Source organism: Ahaetulla prasina, chromosome 1 (genome assembly GCF_028640845.1).
Source record: "Ahaetulla prasina isolate Xishuangbanna chromosome 1, ASM2864084v1, whole genome shotgun sequence".
Classification (NCBI taxonomy): Eukaryota; Metazoa; Chordata; class Lepidosauria; order Squamata; family Colubridae; genus Ahaetulla; species Ahaetulla prasina.
This window is the reverse complement of record NC_080539.1, coordinates 107,961,382-107,983,417: the sequence shown is the minus strand read 5'-3', so window position 1 is coordinate 107,983,417 and position 22,036 is coordinate 107,961,382. Positions and strand designations below refer to the sequence as shown.

The window sequence follows — 22,036 nt, the reverse complement described above, 5'->3', positions numbered from 1 at the left end:
GGCAACCTTTCTTATAGAAGTGATTGCCCAACTAAGGGCTTGATGACTCACCCACCTACTCCCATGGATGGGCTTCAAAAATTTTAGCAAAGGGTTCTCTGCCTGATTGCTGGCTGGGTGTGGCCCTAATGGCATGGCCTAGTCAGCCTCCTGCACCACAGTGGAGGGGGGTGTTTTTGCCCTCCCCAGGCTCCAGAGACTTTCCTCGAGCTTTTAGGAGGGTGAAAACAGCCTCCCCAGGCTCTGGAGGCCCAAATGGGCCCATTTCTGGCCTTCCTGAACTTCTGGTAGGCCCATTTTTCTCCCTCCCTGAGCTGCCTCACGTGCGTTGTACTTACCTGCATCCAAAGCAGGCCGCGTGGGGACTCCTGGGCCAGCCAGGAGTGGGCGAGGTCAGCCTTGAGTGGGATTTGGCGGTTCTCCTAACTGCACAGAATCTTAGCTAGAGGTTCTCCCGAACCCCTGAGAACCCCCAGCAGCCTACCCCTGCCTAATCCTGACTGAAAAGAAAGGGAAGATATTGCTATTTCACTGTGCTTATGAAGCTTAGATTCTGATCTGCTACTGTTTTTAAGGGATTTTATTTTATTTTATTTTATCTTATTTTATTGTATTTTAGACACCCAATTCTGATTTTATCGGATAGCGAAGATGCTCTTTATGTAATTATTGTGAGCAACTTGAATAAGGGTGGAAAAAAACATTCTGTAATAAAAAGCACATATGCTACTTCTGTCCCTATACATTTCATACAACTAGAAGGTGCTAAGGTGGTAGAAGGCTGTTCTGCAGAATATTATACTTTTATGTTTCTGGATAAATAACCACTTAAAGCAAAAGCTACTGCTGAGAAGTCACTTTTGTTCATTCAAACCATAGGCACAGCTGCTGAGAAGTACAAAGACAGTTTCTACATTTTAACATTATTGTTTGGAATTCAAGTCTGGGATTCAAATCCCTTTCCACATTTTTATTATGACTTGGTGGCAATGTGAGTGAAAGCTAGTCAGGATAATTTAACTTTTTTGTCTTTCAAACAATTCTTTTAATTATCTAGACCAAGATAGATTTGGCATATTAAGATGCCAAGTATTCATTAAAGTACTTCTGTCTAGATTGTTTCCTATCATAACGGATTATCACTAATGCAAAATATATTGTGATTCCTATTCTTTTAATAACTTAATATCTTTTAAAACTAAAGTCTATTGTACAGGATGTTAATTATGGCTCTGCTTATTGAAGCTGATTTACTTCATTCCGCTTATAATTTGCTCAAAGTACTTAGAAAAAAATCAAGAAATGCTCTGCATACAAAAAGAAAGCAAATAAATTGCATAATTTTTTTTTATAAAGCCAATGAGGCTTTTATCACAAGATAATTAAATTCTAAAAGCATGAATCTTACCATGTTGATACTGAAGAGAACAAAAATAAATAATGATGATAACCAACTTCCTTGCCCCAAGCTTATCTTTAGCAACTCCAGAACTCATTTTCCAGATAAATAAGGGCAGGGGTGGAGGAGAATGGCTGGGTTACCCCAGTATTAGATATAAAGTTCAAGATGTATACCAAGTGTGTTGAAAATACATGATTAGGAATACGTGATTAGGGGCTGGGATAGCTCAGGCAATAGAGAAGCCTGTTATTAGAACACAAAGCCTGCAATTACTGCAGGTTCGAGCCCGGCCCAAGGTTGACTCAGCCTTCCACCCTTTATAAGGTAGGTAAAATGAGGACCCAGATTGTTGGGGGGGCAATAAGTTGACTTTGTAAAAAAAATATACAAATAGAATGAGACTATTGCCTTATACATTGTAAGCCGCCCTGAGTCTTCGGAGAAGGGTGGGGTATAAATGTAAACAAAAAAAAAAAAAGAGAGAGAGGAAGACATTCTCAAGGCTTAACCTCTTTACTTACAACCTTTCTTCAATTTTACACCTTTTTTTTCCCACAACAAAGGACTGCAGTCAAAATTACTGGTTGTTGAGATAGCCACAATGTGTTGCATGCCCTATGCTCCTCTATATAACCCTTGAGGTCAAACCTTCTTCCCTTTCTCTAGAGGGCCCTACCAATCTTAAGACTTGAGTTTTTTCCTGTATTCTGCAGTTTGGGAGCTTTTTGCTATTAAACTCTGTTGAATAAGAAGAAAAAAGTCTAGCCAAGGAAATAAGTACCAAGTGTCGGTTGACCTATCAGTTCTAAACAATGTATTGCTTAATGACTTGAACCAGAGAGACTATTGTGTAGTTGTTCAATAGGGAATCAAGTAACATGGGAGGTTTGACTTATAACTAAGCATTTTAAGCAAAATCAGTGAGATTCTGGAGCTGCTTGCTTGCTTGTTTATTTATTTATTTATTTATTTCTTCATTCATTCATTCAGTTCATGGAATTTTGCAAGCTGGTTGAGAGTAGAGCTGAGCACTTAGCAATCAGCTGCTTGGGCATTCATGGAACAGTGTGAATGGTAGTAATAGAGTTGGCAGAGACAGTTGTACATTTTTCAGTATATCACTGATTTACATTCATCTGGGGGATGCAGTATTAGTTGAAAGCTTATTGATAGATTACTCTTATCGACATTAATGGCTGGTGCATTTTCAACATGGGAGTTTAATGAAATAATATTCAAGTAACTTGGTCAATATGACTAGCCTGCACACAATGTTATACCATAAGTGTTTTACTCTACTTGGTTTGGGCTTATCATGATATGTAAACCTGCCTATTACAGGTTAACATTATGGTTGAACCAATCCTCACTGTCTTGTTCAACAAAACTAGGATAAAGATGATCCTAACATAGACTTAAGTATGAACTCTGAAAATGGCTGGTTTTATACAATGGTTAAGCCAGGTTTTAAAGGATGATTTGTTGACTAAACCATAATTAGTTCATTTATACAATACATGAAAGATAAATAGTGGTTTACAAACTAGAGTTGCTGGACTCACACATTCCACTAATTTAAAATCAACCCAATCCCACTATGGCTGAATGGGCCATAACGTTTCCATTTCTATTACTATAAGATAATTCCTGTTTACATTTTAATGACATTATGGACAAATGAGAAGCAGCCTTTTTAATTTTATTTCTCATAACAGATTCATTTGCTCAGACAAAATTAATAAATCCTGCAGTATAAATAAATACAAAAAATACAAATGTCGAAAAGTATAATTTCATGTTGGTTTGCATGCTGATTTTGACAGTACGTTACTTTACTTGACAAACAAAACTGTTCAGGATATTATCAGGTTGTTGTTGTTTTTTTGAAAGCCAACAGTTTTTTTTTTGTCTAGCTAGACAGAAACCTCTGCTTTTAGTCTGCAGTTTTATTGAAACATTGGCTCTGTTATGCAGCGAGACAACACTATGTAACAAATCATAAGTAGGGAAACCTGCAAAGACATTTGTCTTCCAGAGATGTGGTTAGGATTTCATTATAAGAGGAATAACACGGCACCATTTGGCTCTTAGTAGCTAGTCAATGTACAAATACGCATAGCTTTTTTTATGAAGGGAAAATTGCAATGGGTGTCCTTAATACTTGCTGTCTGCTATTTCTCTGGTCCAATCTGCACCCCTGTGCTGCTTTTTAAAATACAAGATTGTATCTCGCAGACTGAATTTGGTTTGGAGGAGCACTAAATGAAGATCCCTACACACCATGTATCATTGCTTCTTCAGTACAAATCATTCTCTTCCCAGCAAGACAACTTTTACTTGGTAAAAACAAATTCATAAAAATATCCTTTGTTAATCAGTTACATCAAGTTTCACTTTATGTTCCTCATACTAGAAGGCAAGGGTCATGATAAAAACAAGCAATAGGATATTTATTTATTTGCTGATATATTATCTCGCCAAGTCTGGCTAAGGTATTCCTACATTTTTCTCCTGAATTACTAGAAGAGATACCAACTCCAACATTTTAACTTTGAAATATAAAAGAAGCTACAATTGTCTCATTTTTACTTGTCCAAAATCTGCTGTGGCTCTTGTAAAACATCTATGAAAAAAATCACATTTACTTTAAATATAAATGTCACAATCAGGAATATTTGCATGCAAATGTGGAAATCACGGATTAGATCTGGTAGAAGTGGGCAGGCTTACATGCTTTATAGTTCAGCAGTACCTCATATGCACAGGGGCTCCAGGGCTGCTGAACTTTAAATGGTAACAAGACAGAAGGAGAAATTGATTAAATAAAAGGATGGTCATAGTAATGGATTTAACTGAATTACAACTAAATCAAAACTAATTTTTGTTATGGCAACACCCTTGTTTTTGGTCCCATCCTGTTTTTGGAGCGTGTCTTTCAGCAGGGTAGGCCAAGGCCAAGGACAGCTGCCTTTAACTCAGATCAAAGGTTCAACTCCTTTGCCTTCATCTGTTGAACCTAATGGAACTGTTTAACTCAGGAACCGTACTGAAGCTTTGCTGGCTGAGGAACTCTGGGAGTTGAAGTCCACAAGTCTTAAAGTTGCCAAGGTTGGAGACCCCTGATTTAACTAGTGCTATCTTGTTGGATTGGTTTCAATGGGGCTGAAGCACAGCGACTAGATCCAACCCCATGCAATCCTTTACAGATAGCCCTTGACTTACAACAGTTCATTTAGTGACCGCTCAAAGTTATAATGGCACTGAAAAAAAGTGACTTGACCATTTTTTCAGTCACAACCTTTGTAGCTTCCCCATAATCATGGGTTCAAAATTCAGATGCTTGGCAACTGGTTCACATTTATGACCATTGCTGTGTCCCAAGGTCATGTGATCCCCTGTTGAGACCTTCTGAACAGCAAACTCAATGGGGAAACCAGATTCACTTAACAGTGGGGTTACCAACTTATGAACTTCAATGATTCACTTAACAACTGTGGCAAAAAAGGTAATAAAATAGGACAAAACAGATGTAACATATAATAAAAGGAATTGTAGGGTTCCATTATGGTCATAAGGTGACAATGACCTGTGTTTTGATTTAAATTCTAATGTTCATGGTTGCAAGATATTAAAGTACTTTGGTTTCCCCATTTTATCCCAAAGCTTTCAATAAGCTTTTTATTGAGCAAAAGAGGCCAGCTAAGGTACAGAAGATACCCAAGATAAATACTGATATGTCTGCACATTTCTCAAAAGGCATCAGCTTTTCCCATTTCAGCTTTAAGTGGAAAAAAGAAGGAAGGAGGAAGGTCATAGCTGCACCAGTAACACTGCCAGTTAGACCCATAAGAAGGACAAAGTGTGGTATGAACATAGCCATCAGAAGAGTCAATAGGAGGAGGGCACTTTTTAAAAGTACAGCAAGCCAGGATGATTCATAGTTGACTTTGTCCCTAGGTAATAGGTGATCATGCAATATGTTTGTGACTGTAAAAAAGGGCAATGGGTAGGACAAGAGTGCCTTGGCCAAGAGACATAAGTTCACTGAAGTCTGTAAGGAGGAAGGAAGGTTGTCCGTAATAACCTCCTTTGTTTCTTCTCCCCATGTTAGCAATGCCGATATTGCAAAGATTATCTTGAATACGCATGCCAAGAAATGGGTCCAGTTCAACATAGACCTACACTCTCTAGGATTTTGCATGCTTTCTTCAAGGGTCGGAAGGAAAATTTGTGAAGTGTAGCTAAAAATGATCACGCCAACTGAAATCAGAAAACTTTCAAATTCAACCGACAGGTTGAGCCTTGCCCAAGACCAACGGTGCCTCTGGGTCAAACAGTAAGCAATCACTATAAATATGGTGATGAAATGGGCCAAGGAGCAGAGCAGACTGAGTCTGGATACAACTTTCAAGGTTTTGATAAACACGCACGGCAGCAGACCTATAAACGCAATTATAACCCAGGTTTTCTCGGTCATCGGTAACGCCAGAAAGCTATGGGACAGCAAGTTCCCACTAATAACTAAATACAAAATGCACGTCATGATCAGCTCTGTTATCTGGGTCACATTGACCACTCTGCCCCCGAGTTTTGGGAAGAAACTTCTGCAGCAAGCGTTAGCAATGTCTTCATAGGTGCCTCTCACTCTCACAAGCTGCCCATCTTCGTTTTCCTCGTAGAGGCAAGCGATAAGAATTTTGCTGGTGTAGCAGCAGAAGATTGCAGCGAGGATAATAAGAAGCAGCCCACTGTATCCACTGTGGAGCAGAGCATATGGCAAGCCTAGAACAAAAATCCCCTAGAGACAAAACACAGAGAAGACAAAAAAAAAACCAAAAACCTGTTGAAGAAAGATGTCGCTTAGAAATCACCCATTCAAACCTGCAGCTGACAATGGCTACTTTTGGCTAATTGCACAGAACGTCTCCTCTTACGTTAACCTGCAGCACCAAAGAATGGTTGCCCCCAAAATGCATATATTCACAATGTACAAAGTTAGAAGAGATGTACACACAAACACATACAGACGAACATACAAACAAACACAACTGCCGGCAGGAGCATAGACAGCCTAGGAAGCTGTATAGAGGTGAACAGCAGAGACAAGCTCTTATTAAATATTAAATGCTGGTTGTGATTACAGTCATAATTCTGAAAGGCTCTGAAGCAGCTATTTAATCATGGTGCATATTAATGTTCAATAGCGGTTCAATAATGATAAAATCAAAGCGCTTTAGCTGTCTTCACATACTGTATGCAAATTGGGAAATGACACTTTTAGTAGCTATGCTAATAAATAAACATGAGGAGCCTCTCATGAATCTTTTCTTTTCTAACTTTGCAATACTCTTTTTCAATGCTTCCTTGTATTTCTACATTCCCATGGGTCTATGCTAGGAGGCGGGGGGAAAACCCCTTTGCTTTTGGCTTAGCCCCAGAAACAAGTTACCTTCTCTTCTCAGTGCTGAGCAGAGAAATGATATTTCTCCTAATTATACGTAGTTAAGGAAAAGAAAATGCTGCTACTGAGATCCTGATTTTAGCTTATATTCTGTTCACCTCCTCATCTTATCCCACAATCCTGTCAGTTTAGCAACACAGTACAAATTCCTAGAATAGACTGCCTACAAAAAATAAAGATTCCCTTGAACCAAGATTGAGTCCTGGAGATTATGTCCATTTTAGTTTTCTTGGCAGCAATACAGACTAACACCATTTCCCAAGGAATGCATTTTTTAAAAAAATTCAGCCAACCACAATTATGCCAAAATAACCAGATGGAGAGCAGACTTTCTATCACTTCCACAATGGCTGATAGTACTGTGAAATGTTAGCAAGAGCTCTTCAGAGTGTGAGGAACATTTATTCTTCTATTATTTGCTATCACCTTTTTTAAAAATAGAAACAACAGGGATTGGTCCTGTGACTCTGTGTGCCCAAGGAGCAACACCTCTGGCTGCATTTTTGCTTGCAAGATTCTATCCAGGAAATGAATATTAAGTCAGCTATGGTTTTGAGAGGGAGAGTTGTTACTTTATTTAGATATTGCCTGTTCCATAGGCAGACTTTTTATATAGTTATATTACCTATCTACCATAGAGACCATGTAAAGCATTTGTGAATAGAACAGAATAAAATAGAACAGAACAGAACAGAACAGAATAGAGTTGGAAGGGATCTTGGAGGTCTTCTAGTCCAACCCCCTGCTCAGGCAGGAAACCCTATACCATTTCAGGCAAATGGTTTTCCAATCTCTTCATAAATACTTCCAGTGTTGAATTATTCACAACTTCTGGAGGCAAGTTGTTTCACTGGTTAATTTGATGGAGCTGCTTGATAATGTGTGGAACCATCTATCAAATCCTCTCAGTGTTATCAAAATAGCTTTGTCTTTTTCTAGGTTTATACACTTGCTTCAAAAAATATTCCAAACTGTACCTGGAAAGTGATTTTGTACACATACACATACCATGACAGTGACAAACAGACCTTGAACCACCACGTGAGCTGTGCAAATGATGCAGCTGCTTTAACAATACGGTGGGAAATGTTTCATTCATACTCTTCCTTACCTTTGTATTGGCACATCTGTTTCAGTAAGAAGTTGTATCTCAATTGTCCAAATCCCCAGGCCTTGCTAACACAGAAGCAAACACACTCTGGAACCAAAGAATTAGGGTCTATTCAGGCTGGAGGCCTGGCACAAATTGAGTATGTAACAGTAGCAGTCCGTTGTAAAGTCAGCGTTGGGAGCTACCACCTCCCAGCACTTCTTGTAGGCAGGACCACACCTACACATTTTTAGCAAGGAGTTTGCTGCCTGGTTGCTGGTTGGGCATGGCCATGGTAGGCATGGCCTAGTCAGCCTCCTGCATCATGGCGGTGTAGGTGACATTTTTGCCTTCCTCAGGCTCTGGGGGCTTTCTTCGAGCCTCCGGGAGGGTGAAAACAGTTTCCGGCCTTCCCAAACTTTCAGTAGGCCCATTTTTCACCCTCCCTGAGCCCCTGCATGCACCATGCATTCAAAATGGGCCATATGGGGACTCCTGGGAGGGGTGGGGTGGGGTGGGTGGGACAGGGCCAACCAGAAATGGGATTTGGGGGTTCTCCGAACTGCACAGAATCTTAACTAGAGGTTCTCCCAAACCCTGTGAACCCCCAGCAGCCCAACCCTGGAACCAACTATCCCCTCTTTTCCTGTAGGTTTACCCTCTTTCTATTTTCCTTCCACGGGAACGGATGAAGTGTAGAATAGATTGCTTTCATTAGAACATTCTCTCTGTCCCACCCTCTCCCTTTGCTCAACAATTTTCAAAATACTTTGCTGGACCAACTGAAAATCAAGGCATGTAACTGAAGGAAGAATCTGTTCTCCATTATCATAGTATGAACTAATAAAATATTTTGGGATGATTGAGAGGTAAGAGGAGTAGTGATTGATGAACCTAGCACTTTTCGCTTCTTTAAATTTCTCCTACTTATATTGATTGGAGCAATCTTTCTACTGAACTTAAACATCCTAAATGGAGCTGCTCTGGTTGTGACTCTCTAAAATATTTTCCCTTTTAATCATATCAAATCCAAGCATCATGGTGAATCTTCATATCAGTATAGAAAGAATGGTTGCCAACCAGCTATTTTGGCAGCCTCAATAAACCAGTAAGATAAAATACTGGGAATCACACTTTTAAGCCGTGTCAGTGGTTTAGTTCTTTACAATCCAGCAGGTTTAGTACACAATATTGATATAGCATGAATTCCAGATACAGAACTAACATGAAATGCATGTAAAATATATTTTCTTGCCATATTTTCTGTCTTCTACCCTATTTTTGTCTTTCCAAACATCTGTTTGACGGTGCTGTACAAGTTAATAGCCTTTTTGGCCCTTGCGTTGACATATATTGTTTTCTGTTGTCATGTAAGTATATCTCTACCAAGTTGTTTACATGCATTAAATGAAGTAGGACCTAGTTCAGAAATTTATTAACATTTCTCATCAATAAAGTAGTTAGCAAAATACTGGGAACAAATGTTCTAAGTAACAATGCATTTACCACTGCTTTTACAAACACAGAAAGTGCAAAATTAACCCACATTAACCTCCCAGCTTTATGGAGCCATTACAGTGAAGCAATATGTTTGGGCAATCCAAACTTGTTGTGGCTACATGCTTAAACAAGTAATTGGAACAGAAATGCATTAAAATAAGAAGGCCTTTATAAGTCATTTTAAGTGAAAAAAGTTAGGACAAAACATTCTAAGGATTATAAATGTCTCTTTAGATAGACTATTGTATATTTTTAGAAATTTATTGTCTTTGTGTTTGTATATAGATATAAAGCTGGAGTCTCATTTGAAGCATTACAACTGCCCAGGTTTAAAAGGGAATCATCTTTTAGGGCAGGGGTCTCCAACCAGGGGTGAAATCTAAAAATTTTCCCTACCGGTTCTGTGGGCATGGCTTAATTGGTAGGTGTGGCTTGGTGGTCAGGTGACTGAATGGGCATGGTCAATAATAATAAATAATAAAAATAATAAAGTATACAAAACTTGGGAGGCACCGGTCTACCTTCTTTAAAAATAGAGGCTTCAGTCTACCAATTACATTTTACCGAGAGGCACTGGTCTACCAATTGCCTTTTATTGAGAGGCACCAGTCTACTTTCTTTAAAAATAGAGGTCCTGGTCTACCAATTGCCTTTTACTGAGGCACCAGTCTACTTTCTTTAAAAATAGAGGCCCCGGTCTACCAATTGCCTTTTATTGAGAGGCACCAGTCTACTTTCTTTAAAAATAGAGGCCCCGGTCTACCAATTGCCTTTTATTGAGGCACCAGTCTACCTTCTTTAAAAATAGAGGCCCCATTCTACTAATTGCGTTTTACTGAGGCACCAGTCTACCTTCTTTAAAAATAGAGGCCCAGTTCTACCAATTGCGTTTTACTGAGGAACCGGTCTACCAAGTGCCTTTTTTTGGCAGGCACCGGTCTACCTTCTTTAAAAATAGAGGCACCGACCGGTCTACTAGCTGCCTACAGCACTGATCAGCTGTAGTGCGGCCCTTTGAAGTGCCGCGGCAGTCATTTAAGGCCGTTTGCAGCTATATCACCACCGAGCGCTTCAGGGACAGAGAAGAGGAACAGCGAGGCATGGGCAGTGGGGGGGGGGCAGGGATTTTTGCCACTGGTTCTCCGAACTACCTGCTCCCATCACTACTGGATCACGTGATCCAGTCCGAACCGGGAGCATTTCACCCCTGTCTCCAACCTTAGTAACTTTAAGGCTTGTGGACTTCAACTCCCAGAGTTCCTCAGTCAGCAAAGCTGGCTGAGGAACTCTGGGAGTTGAAGTCCACAAACTTTAAAGTTACTAAGGTTGGAGACCCCTGTTTTAGGGAATCCAAGATTCTAACACTCAATTTTGGCCCCGAATCATTTGTTGTTTTGTTGTTAGTTGAGAAGTCGTATCTGACCCATTGCGACCCCATGGACAATGTTTCTCCAGGCCTTCCTATCCTCTACCATCCTCTGGAGTCCATTTAAGCTCACACCTACTGCTTCAGTGACTCCATCCAGCCACCTCATTCTCTGTCGTCCTGTTCTTCTTTTGCCCTCAATCTTTCCCAGCATTAGGCTCTTCTCCACTGAATCCTTTCTTCTCATTAGGTGGCCAAAGTAGTACAGTTTCATCTTTAGGATCTGGCTCGAATTGTATTATTCCATTATTAAGAAATCTTAGCTTTAAAATAGTAAGATGTAGTTGCTGCTTGACTGTACAGGATTTTTATTTGCAGTAGACACTTGTATTAGAAATTTGACGTTGAAAATTAATGACCCCCTCTTCTTTGTTTATTTTAATGGTGAGAAAAGGCTTCTTTACGTTTCTATGGTGTCCCAACTTGTGCCTAAGAACATTCTGTTAATTTTCTATGTGTTTCCTCCCTCCACAGCATCATGCATTTTGCTGGCATATTTTCTAGGAAAACACAATATCACTGTCAAATGTTGTTTTATCTATGAGGGGAAAAGGTGCCTTAGGGAGCAATTGCAATCTGATTGCTTTGAACTCTGGCACCTGTGCATGTTAATTCAATGCCTGCTGAAACTAAATGTTAAAAAAAACACCTTATATTTTACAACTGAAATACAGAGGAATGCTTCCTTTAGTTGAATCTGAAGGACAGAAGGTAGAGCTAAAACTTTAGCTGTGCTTAAGGACAAGCCAAAATATTATTGTTTTGTCAAGTGATGATGGTTTGAGTCCAGGCTTGCCTGCCATTAGTTTCCATATGAAGGGGGGGCAGGAATCTGCTAGCAAACCTTCTCTGTTGCAGTTCCTTTATTTGGGAATTCCTTGACTCCAGAGATTCAAGCAGCTCTTCATTTCTGGCATTTCAGAAAGTTGTTAAAGCAACACTATTACTCGGTGTTTTGAACCAGGACTGATTGCTTCTGGTGGCCACCTAGAGACTTATTCTATTCTTGTTTTGATTCTCTGTCTTCTGTCTTTTGTACACCATCCAGCTGCTGCAGGTTGGGATGGGTTCCAAAATTGTGAACTGACTTGAGCTGGGCAAATTAGCATCCGGTTAAACATTCCAAAAATGGGATCCAGTTTAAATACCCGGAGGAAAGGAACAGTGGCTGTAAACTAGAAAAGACAGAGGACAAGGGGGCAATACATAGAAAGAGGAGAGAGAGAGAATAAAATAAAGAATATGGTATCAAGACGTTATCCTGTCACATTTCTGCCTCCAACATAACACCTGATATTTTCCTTAAGAATGTTTTTTTTTCTCAAACACTTGAAATCCATTCAGGAATTTAGATGAATGCTTCCGAGTAGGTAAAAATTGGTGTTGTTCAGTGAAGTTCTAAATAGGAGGAGGAGGAGAAGGTAATGTATTGAAATTGGCTATGATGTGAGCACTTATCTTCAAATAGTCCAGAACCATAGCAACCCCAGAATCATATGGGGTTCCATATTGTGTGAAGGAACCGCATTCAATAAGTCTCAGATACAGCCTCCTTTTCATAATGTAGCTGAGTGCATCCAGGGATCAAAAGAGAATGGACCAAAACCAGTACATGCAGGCTGTTCTCTTTCCAGCTTGATCCATGAACATATTGGATATCAGCTGAATGTCTAAACAAGGCCAGCCCTGTCAGCGGTTTGGTACTTTAAAATTCAGCAGGCTTAGTGTACATTATTGATGCAGCGTGATTTCCACATACAGAACTACTGACATGATAAATCTACAAAAACATCTTCTGCCATCTTAATAATCAATGTTTGATGGTGAGGCACAATTAATGTTCTGGTCTGATAATTAACATATTTTCCTATTGTCATGTAAATATATCAAATTGTTTACATGTATTTAATGATGTAAGACCTAGTCCGGATATTTAGGTATATTTTTCTTAATATACACATTCTGTAGACACTTTCCTATCCTATTCCTGGAAACAGGAAAAAGACATTGCAAGGAACATTTGGGAAAGAAGAATGGGGTTTAAAATTTGACCCTGTACTAATTGTTAACATCTAACTATTCATTTTTATAATGCACATATTCAGATTTTTAAAAAACCAAAAGAATGAAGATTTCTTGCATATGTTTCTCCTGACAGATATCAGTTGTAGCATATCTATCTATCTATCTATCTATCTATCTATCTATCTATCTATCTATCTATCTATCTATCTATCTATCTATCTATCTAATCCACATAATTTTATCTTCGGTAAAGGATATAAACAGGATTCTGGTTAAAACTGACAGCATGATGATGCTTTAAGGCCTATTAATTTGAGCAAACGCATGACAGGGTTCACCCTTTCTGCCCAGCCTCCTATGATTTACTTAGTTTTAGTTTAGGGCATTGGGTGAACCCAGCCATTACAACTTCTGAACCATGGATTATGGCCTCCTGCAATTTAAGCCCAGGCAACCATGACTTATTCTACAAGCCACAATTAAGCAACGTGACTTAGTATATGACCTGAACCTAGCCAGTAAGGATGGCATTTGCTTAATTTTTCTCCCGAACAAGGAAAGGAGCATCAATGAAACAGCCTTAACAAGATTATTTTCCTCTGAGTATCATGAAACAATGGCAAGAAACAGTATCAGTTCAGATTGTAGGTCTTCTTCAGCTGTTCTCATATCAAGTCATGTGATTGGAAGAAAGGTTCGTTTTTCCCCCCCATTTATCTCCAAGGGAAAGATTCTCTACAGCTCACTAACTCTGAGAAACAGGGTGTGATTTGTCATCATGGCTCTGTGTAATCGGTGTTTAGGGCATTTGATTTTCTGGAATAGCTCTGTTTGCTCATTTGAGCAAGGAAAGGATCGTGCTTTACTTTTCCCCAAGAAAATGCACGCCATTGCCGCCTTTATGCGCTTAGCGATGCATGATAGATTAAACCATAGATATATGGTGAAAGAAAGGACTGCTGTAAATACCATTTATGTGCAGTTTATGCATAAAGATTTCTACCCTAAAGTCATTAGACTTTTCTTGGAACCTCTCCTCGAAAACACCAGGAGTTACTCTTGTTTGGCTTAACGTTTTTTTTAAACTAACATCTTAGCAAAAATGAATTTTCTTGAAGAAAAGAAAAAGTTTCGGCTATGCAAAATTTTAGCCTTAGGCTGTCAATCATCGAGAACTGGTGTTTACGGCTTTTTTATTTGTTTTCCTTAAAGCATGGTTTTAGTTTTTTTTCCCCCCTCTTCTTTAAGGCAGTTTATTAAAGCAATTTACTTACACAAAAGATAAAGTGGAAAGAAATGGAAGCTTTAAAAGTTACAGCATCCATCTCAGGTAACAGGGTTGCAGATATTTCAGTAGTGTATAGTACAGACTTTCCTCTTACCATCTTAAAAGGATTGCTGGCAGGCCCTACGTGACGAGTGAGAACCTTATCATTATGTCTTTCATGGAAAGGTGGCTTGAAAAAGCATGAAATAGGTAGGGTTTTTTTTTTTATTCCCTCACACGAGCATATATAAGAAATGCAATCCACAGACCTGCTGACATAAAAGGCAAGAACCAACAGAAATGAGAGGCTTAGAAAAGGATCTAGTTCATTTTATACTTGCTGAAATATATTAATTTTGACAAAAGTAAAAAGCAGTCAGATCATCGGTTGGTTCAAACATTGCATTTGCACTTTATGCTTTTTACCAACAAAAAAATCTGCATTCACATAAAAGCTGCTCAGCCAAGTCAAAATAAACCATGAAGCTGAAGATATACCTATTTTAATTTGGTTTAGCCACTGAGCCAATAAAGAAGAATATTTGTAGTTTAGGATTGAAATGAGAGGTCCTTGGTGTTATTTGAGCTTGGTTGTTTTCTTGCAGATATTTCTCTACCCAAACTAAGCAACATTACCAGTGTTGGAATGGTGCTCGCACTGATGATGTTATCTAGCTTGGGTAATGAAACATCTGCAAAAAAAACAATCAAGCTCAGAGAGCATCAAGAACCTTTTAGCCGCTGAGGTTTGTAAACCAATGTGTATAGCTTAGTGTGTTGTGTGAAGCCAGATGTTCTTTAAATCACTCATGAAATTAGGGTTAGTGTGTCATTGCACTAATAATGTAATTTGTTGAGTTTAAACTTTACATGTTGTACTAAGGTTTTAATAAACATTTGGCAGTAAGGACAGGAAAAGAATCAACATTTTTACAGAATCCAGCAGTCCATAATCTGATCTGGTACAGGAAGAAATGAAGGAAGAAAGGGAGGGAGGGAGAGGGGTAGGAAGGGAAGGAGGGAGGTTGGCAGTGGTGGGTTTCTACTGGTTCGCCCCTTTTCAGGTGAACCAGTAGTAGCAGTGGCAGGAGGCTCTGCCCACCCACCCGGATGTCATCACGGACACTCTGCACATGCACAGAAGGTTCTGTGCATGTGCAGAAGTCCCACACACACGAAGCCAGCACACGGACGCGCTCCCAGTTCCAAACTGGTAGCGAAGGTAAGAGGAACCTACTATTGGAGGTTGGGGATCCCTGGCTCAGAGATTAAAGATGCTGAGCTTGTCAGTTGGAAAGGTGACAGTCCAGGTTTGAGACCCAAGCGCTGTACGAGAAGAGCTCCTGTTTCTGCCCATCTAGCAGTTTGAAAGTATGTAAATGTGGGCAGATAAATAGATACCATTTCAATGGGAAGGCAACAGAATTCCATGTGCCTCAGCATATAGTCATGCTGACCACATGACCGTGGAAATGTCCTCAGACAACACTAGGCCCCCTCAGCTAAGAAATGGAGATAAGCACTTCGCCCTAGAGATGAACAGAACTGGGTAGGGGAAACCTTTACCTTTAAGGATGCATTGGGGATTTTGCTTGCTGCAATGTTTTTCTCACAGCCTCTGATTGGATCCAAAGCACTTTTGAGTTAAATTTTGCTTTTGCTGGTTCCTCCTGCCATCACAAATTTGGTTTTGTTATAGTCAGTTTTTGGAGACTAATCCTGCTTGTAGCAGACTCCTGCACTCCTTACGGATTTCTCTCCAACACTCTGTTGAGTTGGAAAGAAGGGGATAAAAAAGCTAATCCTTAAATTTATGTTATGAGTATCATGGAACAATTTACAAGGTGCCTTGTATAGAAGGTGCCAGCTGACTTTAAAAAAATGAAATTTAAACAATTAGGCCTATTTAGCACTCATAGATCCTTCTGTTCGTCGGGTTAGTAAAACTGATCCAAAGGAGTTTTATAAAAAACAATAATCAAATATGATACTGTAGTGAAGGTTTGCTTTTTTTTCTTATTGTTTTTCACCTAGTAAACTTTGCTTATGGTATTTTTCTCTTTTCTGGATGTGAAATATGCAAAATCTGCTAGAAAAATTCCTTCTGTCTTAAATAAAAACTTCACCTTACAGATGTAATTTAGTGAATTCTATTTGAACAATTTGAGTTCTTACAAATGACGAATATTATTTTGAGATGACACTTTAAAAAAATACAGGGAGTTACACATATCAATGTTATAGACAGACAGACAGATGAGAGAGAAAGAAAATGGTAAAGAGAATGTAGGATAGTGAATATAAGATATAGGGCATATATATTATTATATATATATATTATATAATATAAAGAGTTTTTTGCTACCATCCTTGCTTTTCCCAGCAAAATTTGGGAGCAAATATTAATAATAATAATAGTTATAATAAATCAGAAAGGCTGGTCCGCAACAGAAATGTTAGCATGACTATGAATGAAAGTTCCGGATATAAGGGGAAAAATCTGTAGGAATCTTGATTCATCTGAACAAGAGGGTTGAGATATTCTAAACTCATAAATAGGAGGAGTATTTGAGTCCCCTTAATCACCTCCATCTAGTTACAAATGAGCTGTCTTTGGACAGTTACCCTATGGATCAACGCTGGGCAGTTTCCCGTAGGCTTCAGAGAATTCCATTATTTTTAATGTTGATCTTAAATCAAGTGGTTAATTTGTTTTAATTTATCCCATTGCTCTGGTGTTGATTAATTCTTTAAATAGTTTAACGTTACTTTAAATATTAAAGTAAGATGCTTTGGAAACAAGTTAGAGCTAAAATCCGGGAGGCAACAATTAACATTCAAGAAATGTTGGGATTTGTAGGTATAAAGGTCGAGACTCAATACAGAATATGACAGGGATGCATTTCTATTCCTTATGGACCCTGAAGTGACTGAGCCTTTCCCATTCTTATTTCCCAAACAACTCAGAGCATAGCACTTTTCTCGTTTGATGGTTTTATGCTAGCTATCTTGCATGACTTCAAACAGAACTTGGAACCGCTAGCTCTTAATTGCCATGCAAAAGATTGTTGCCCTTTCCTCAGGGTAGGGCAAAACAACAGTGTCGTTCTCATTTATAACACTCACTTTCCACCAGTAAAGAGCAGCCTGATTGCTTTAATCATTCTTCTAAGGTCTGCAAAGACCTTTTCCCTCCAAGATCCAATTGATTATTATTTCATATGGGTTTTTCTATTTTTATCACCCCGTCTTATCATTGCTTTTAAAGGAAAAGGCAGGATTCCATAAATAAAAACCAAGGAAATGCTGAATTCTATTACAATAAAAGGCAACAGAATTCAAACTAATGTTTACACATTCTGTAGGTAGATAGGTGTCCCATATACACACTGTTATGGGGCCGTGGTGTGGCTCAGGCTGTAAGACAGCCTGTTATTAAACACAGCTGCTTGCAATTACTGCAGGCTCGAGTCCCACCAGGCCCAAAGTTGACTCAGCCTTCCATCCTTTATAAGGTAGGTAAAATGAGGACCCAGACCCAGGGGGGGGGGCAATAAGTTGACTTTGTATATAAATATACAAATAGGATGAGACTATTGCCTTACACAATGTAAGCCGTCCTGAGTCTTCGGAGAAGGGCGAGATATAAATGTAAATAAAAAACAAAAAAACAAAAAAACACTGTTGGGGTCCTGCAATGGAATGTAGTTTGGAATCTTACTATAGTCTGGCAAGATTCTGTCTATAGGTGAACAATAATAAAGAAAGTACTGTACTCAGAAATAACTCAACTGCTTAATTATAGATATACTCTGTGAATTGCTAGATCAAGCCATCTTAGCCCACTTCCTGCCTATCTGACTTTTCAAGCTCCCTGCCTCCTTTCCCTCTGGGAAGCAGTTCCTCTTTTCTGGGACTCCAGATTACGTTCCATTATGTGCTGCTCTTCTTAAGTCAAAATTCTTCTTTATACTGCATTGGTTAGACACTCCATCTCAAATAGTACATCCAGTTTGGGCACCATCCTTTCAGAAGGATTCAGGCAAATCGGAAGAACTCCACAAAAGTGGACTAGCACCTAGTTCTTATAAAGAGAGACTGAAGGAGTGGGATATGCATAGCCTAGAAGAAACAAGGGAAATTTATGAAAGCACTCTTCAAATATCTAAACAGATATAAACACAGAAGAAAGCCAACATCTTTTGTTTCCAGGGGGAAGGACACAAATGGCCTTAGAACACAGGAAGAGAGACAATAGGTCTGTGGTAGGAAAAATAACAACAACCAGAAATAGCATTTTGATAGTGTTATCTAGATAAATAGTAGTTTCCATTTATTGGATGTGTCCAAGATTTAACTATCTGATAGTTATTTGGAGATAGCTGTCAAATTGGAGATGCTTTAATTTGGATTCCTACACAGATTAGGAGTTTACATTTGGTGGCCTAAATAGTTCTCTGCAACTATGTTTCTAAGATTCTATGAGGTCTTTGTTTATTATTATTTCTCAGTTTAAGCTTTGGACAACACCAACAAAGAAAAATATCTTCAAAGATGCATCTATTAGTTATGAGTTAGTACTGACTTACTCAAACATGGTTCACAAATCTAAAATAGATTGAAAGATCCTCCCATTTAAAACCATTGTGATTAGTGTAGGGTGTATTGTGATTGACACAATTTGGAACTGACTTTTTTCCCAGTCAGAAAACAAATTGTTTCTAAACTCAGTACAAAATTGAAGCCTATTGCCCTTCTAGAGAAATTATTCGTAGCGTGATAGAATCTGAAAGCACCCTGTAGTCTTGAATTTCCACTGTCATATCTTTCCCTGAGATGTTTCTAGTGATGACTGAATGTAGGGCATCTCAAACAGAAACATTGAGAAATATAAACTCATATAAACTATACAACAAGAGCATCATGAAATGTTTGGATGAAATAAGAAAAGAACAGCAGGAGTAACAGAACAAAGATTTCACAATAATATAAGCATATTAGGAATCAGTTGTAAACTTACATGGTTTTTATGGCTCAAAGGGAAGCATCAAGGGGAAATAAATCCTTCAATCAAGTCATCTGAAAAATCTGACTTGCCGTCGTTCACAACAAATGTAGGACTAACTTATTTCAGACTTCAGAGAGGCATTATGAAATCTCTCTAAAATGATTCTCTGAAAGGTCCTTTCAGTTTTCATCATTCATAATTGTACATTTGCTTACAAAGGAGTTTTACTGAATCATGAGAATGATACTTCAAGCAAATGTACATAGAATTCCAACATATGTTCTTCTGACATTGCTATTTTAACTGATTGGCTATTTACTAATTATTAACACCATTGATTATTATTGGCATATTAGTATTTTATTACCAAAACAATTAAAACACCTCTCATAGTTAAAACTGTCTTTTAATTAACATCTGCTGCAATGTTGGTATATTGTATTTCCAAAGTCATTAGACAAAACAAGGTATCTAATATCTTCTGTCAATGTTTATGTAATTACTTTTAACTGGTTTTTGTTTACCACTATATTCTGACAGACTGAAACTGCATTTTAAGCTATTGATGAAATGCTTCCTGCATGCTATATCAAATCTATATAAAGCAGGTTTTTAAAAATACAATTAGACATTTCTGCAAACAAAATAATGCCCCCCCCCCCCGGGCGTTCTTTAAACCAAATAGAATCTTCAGATTGGGTGGAAGAAATAGCATTGCGATAAATAAATTATAAACAATCAATTTTCTCCCCCAACTTTAGTAAAATATCAAAATTTGAAAGTTAGCATTTGCCTTTAAGGGCAGAAAATGGAATGGCACAAAGAAGTACCAAAGTATTTTTATATTTACTTTTTCATTTAAACTCTCTTATAAATACCCTATTCAACCATATTTAAGTTCTACCTAATACTTCACTCGGTTGGAGACTGGGAGTATGAAGTCAAGTGGTTCCTGCTTCTTGTTAACAGAACAGTTGCTTTACTTGCTGGATAGCAAACCATGTAGAGAAGCCCACTGGCAAAGCCACTATTTAAGGCTATTTGGTTAAAAGGCTAAAACGTTTTGTCAAAATGGAAAGTGTCACTGCTGGACTTTTGCTATGGTGAGGCAGACTGAATCATTGACCTCATGGAGGCAGACCATGGTTACATGCAAAACCAGTGGTGGGATTCAGCCAGTTCGCACCACTTCGGGAGAACCGGTTGTTAACTTCCTGAGCAGTTTGGTGAACTGGTTGTTGGAAGAAATCATTAGGGCAGAGAACCGGTTGTTAAATTACTTGAATCGCACCACTGTGGAAAACCTAATGTTTTTCCTCTTTCAGTCATCTACAGTTGCTGTGGCAGTATTACAGATACATACTTCTTTAGTTTCTAACACAATTAAATAAGGTAGGCAACTGTGCATATTTATTAAAAGCAGGTATCCCTTTTGATGCAGTTCTTAATTCAGTGCTGCTACAATTGTTGTAGTGAAACAAATCAAGCCAAAAACAATTGGGTGTACTTCAGTCTGAATCCCATTAATAAAAGTAATCCGAATAATGTGGTCCAACATTTGATGCATGTAGCTGTAGTAGAGATCAATAAAATTTTGATTGGAATTTAGCCTCCATCCATCAAGGAGTTTGCGAATCATTAACCTCCTTGGGGTGATTCTAGATATAAGTCATACTTAAGTAGACCCACCGAAATTAAGTCAGTTTTGATTAATTTATGTCAAAATGATTTCAATGGGTTTTGGCTAAATATGACTATGTTTGCTTTTAGCTCATTATAATTCTAGTTGCTTAGGCAGAAAGATTACTATATATAAAAAACATAACTGAGTAAAAAAAGCATAGATGAGATGATCCTATCCTAAAGTAATTTAGTAATTTAGTAAACTAATTTTCAAAAATTGGGAAGAAAAAATAAAGGAGGAAAGACTTGGAGGAAAAAAAGAGACAAGATGCATGCAAATCAATATAGTCTATAAAAGCCCTAGAACCACAATTTAATCAGCATTTTTATGCTTTTCCTTTTTATTTTCTTTTATCTATTGTTTTGTCCTTTGAATGGAAAATGGAAAATGTTCAAAAGGCAACAAAATGAAAACGGTTTAAGAAAAGGATGAAGAGATGAACACAATCGATTATCAAGCACCAAGTTACCTGAATAGCATTAGTTACATTCCAACCAGCTTCCCAAGTAGTGATCAGTGTACTTTGAACATTTTGTGTACACACTTGGGATTCACTTCTTTGGTCTTGCACCTGTGCACCAAGCTCCAAAGAGAGGTCTACCACTTCGTCGTCTTCATCATGAATCCTATTCAGTCCATCCTGTCTGGCAAAATTCACATTTTCTTCATCAGTAGAGAGGCAACCATTCCAACTCATCATGTTGAAAAAGAGAGATTTTGTGCTCTTAAAGTGATTTGAAAGAGATGAAAACATTTGCTTTGTTTAAGCTACCCTGGTATACCAGATGGCTGTAGTAATTATACTATTCTTGTTGAAATTAATTTTCCAGTAGTGCTGTCTTATTAGAATTTCTGGAAGATGTACTGAAATAAAGAGGATGCTACTGAATTCTTCATTAGTGGCAGTGCCAAAGGCTGCTCTAACAAGACTGTTTGCAATCATCCTCAGTGTGCTGTTCTCAATCCGAGAGAGTGAGACTCCTGAAAAACCAAGATGTCCAATTGAATTCCTCTCAGTTATGGTCATTGAGTCAGTCAATTGTCAGTCAGTCAGTTACAAGTAGCTGGCAGAAAATACGGCTAGGTATTTATGCAAGGATTCATTGCCAAGAACTATTCCTCCATAAAGTAATTGTAATAATGTGTACAAAAAAAAAAGAGACAGATACTAGA

The 22,036-nt window shown here is 38.3% G+C and overlaps 1 protein-coding gene across 1 annotated transcript; it reads right to left on the bottom strand.

Annotated features, from left to right (window-relative positions):
* Positions 1–5,054: 5,054 nt before the first annotated feature.
* Positions 5,055–21,617, bottom strand: LOC131193556 (vesicular inhibitory amino acid transporter-like). Its single transcript, XM_058173887.1, has 2 exons — positions 21,333–21,617; positions 5,055–6,200 (listed from the first exon to the last, which is right to left on the bottom strand). Exons 1-2 carry the CDS (start codon positions 21,615–21,617, stop codon positions 5,055–5,057), a joined length of 1,431 nt encoding a protein of 476 aa, XP_058029870.1.
* Positions 21,618–22,036: the final 419 nt, after the last annotated feature.

Bases quoted from the DNA above. Each gene is read 5' to 3' on its own strand.
- LOC131193556 (XM_058173887.1), bottom strand. From the start codon at position 21,617: ATGTTTTCATCTCTTTCAAATCACTTTAAGAGCACAAAATCTCTCTTT. The intron at 6,201-21,332 runs GTAACTTGGTGC...TTTTGTCTCTAG, and splicing joins ATGTAACTAATGCTATTCAG to GGGATTTTTGTTCTAGGCTT.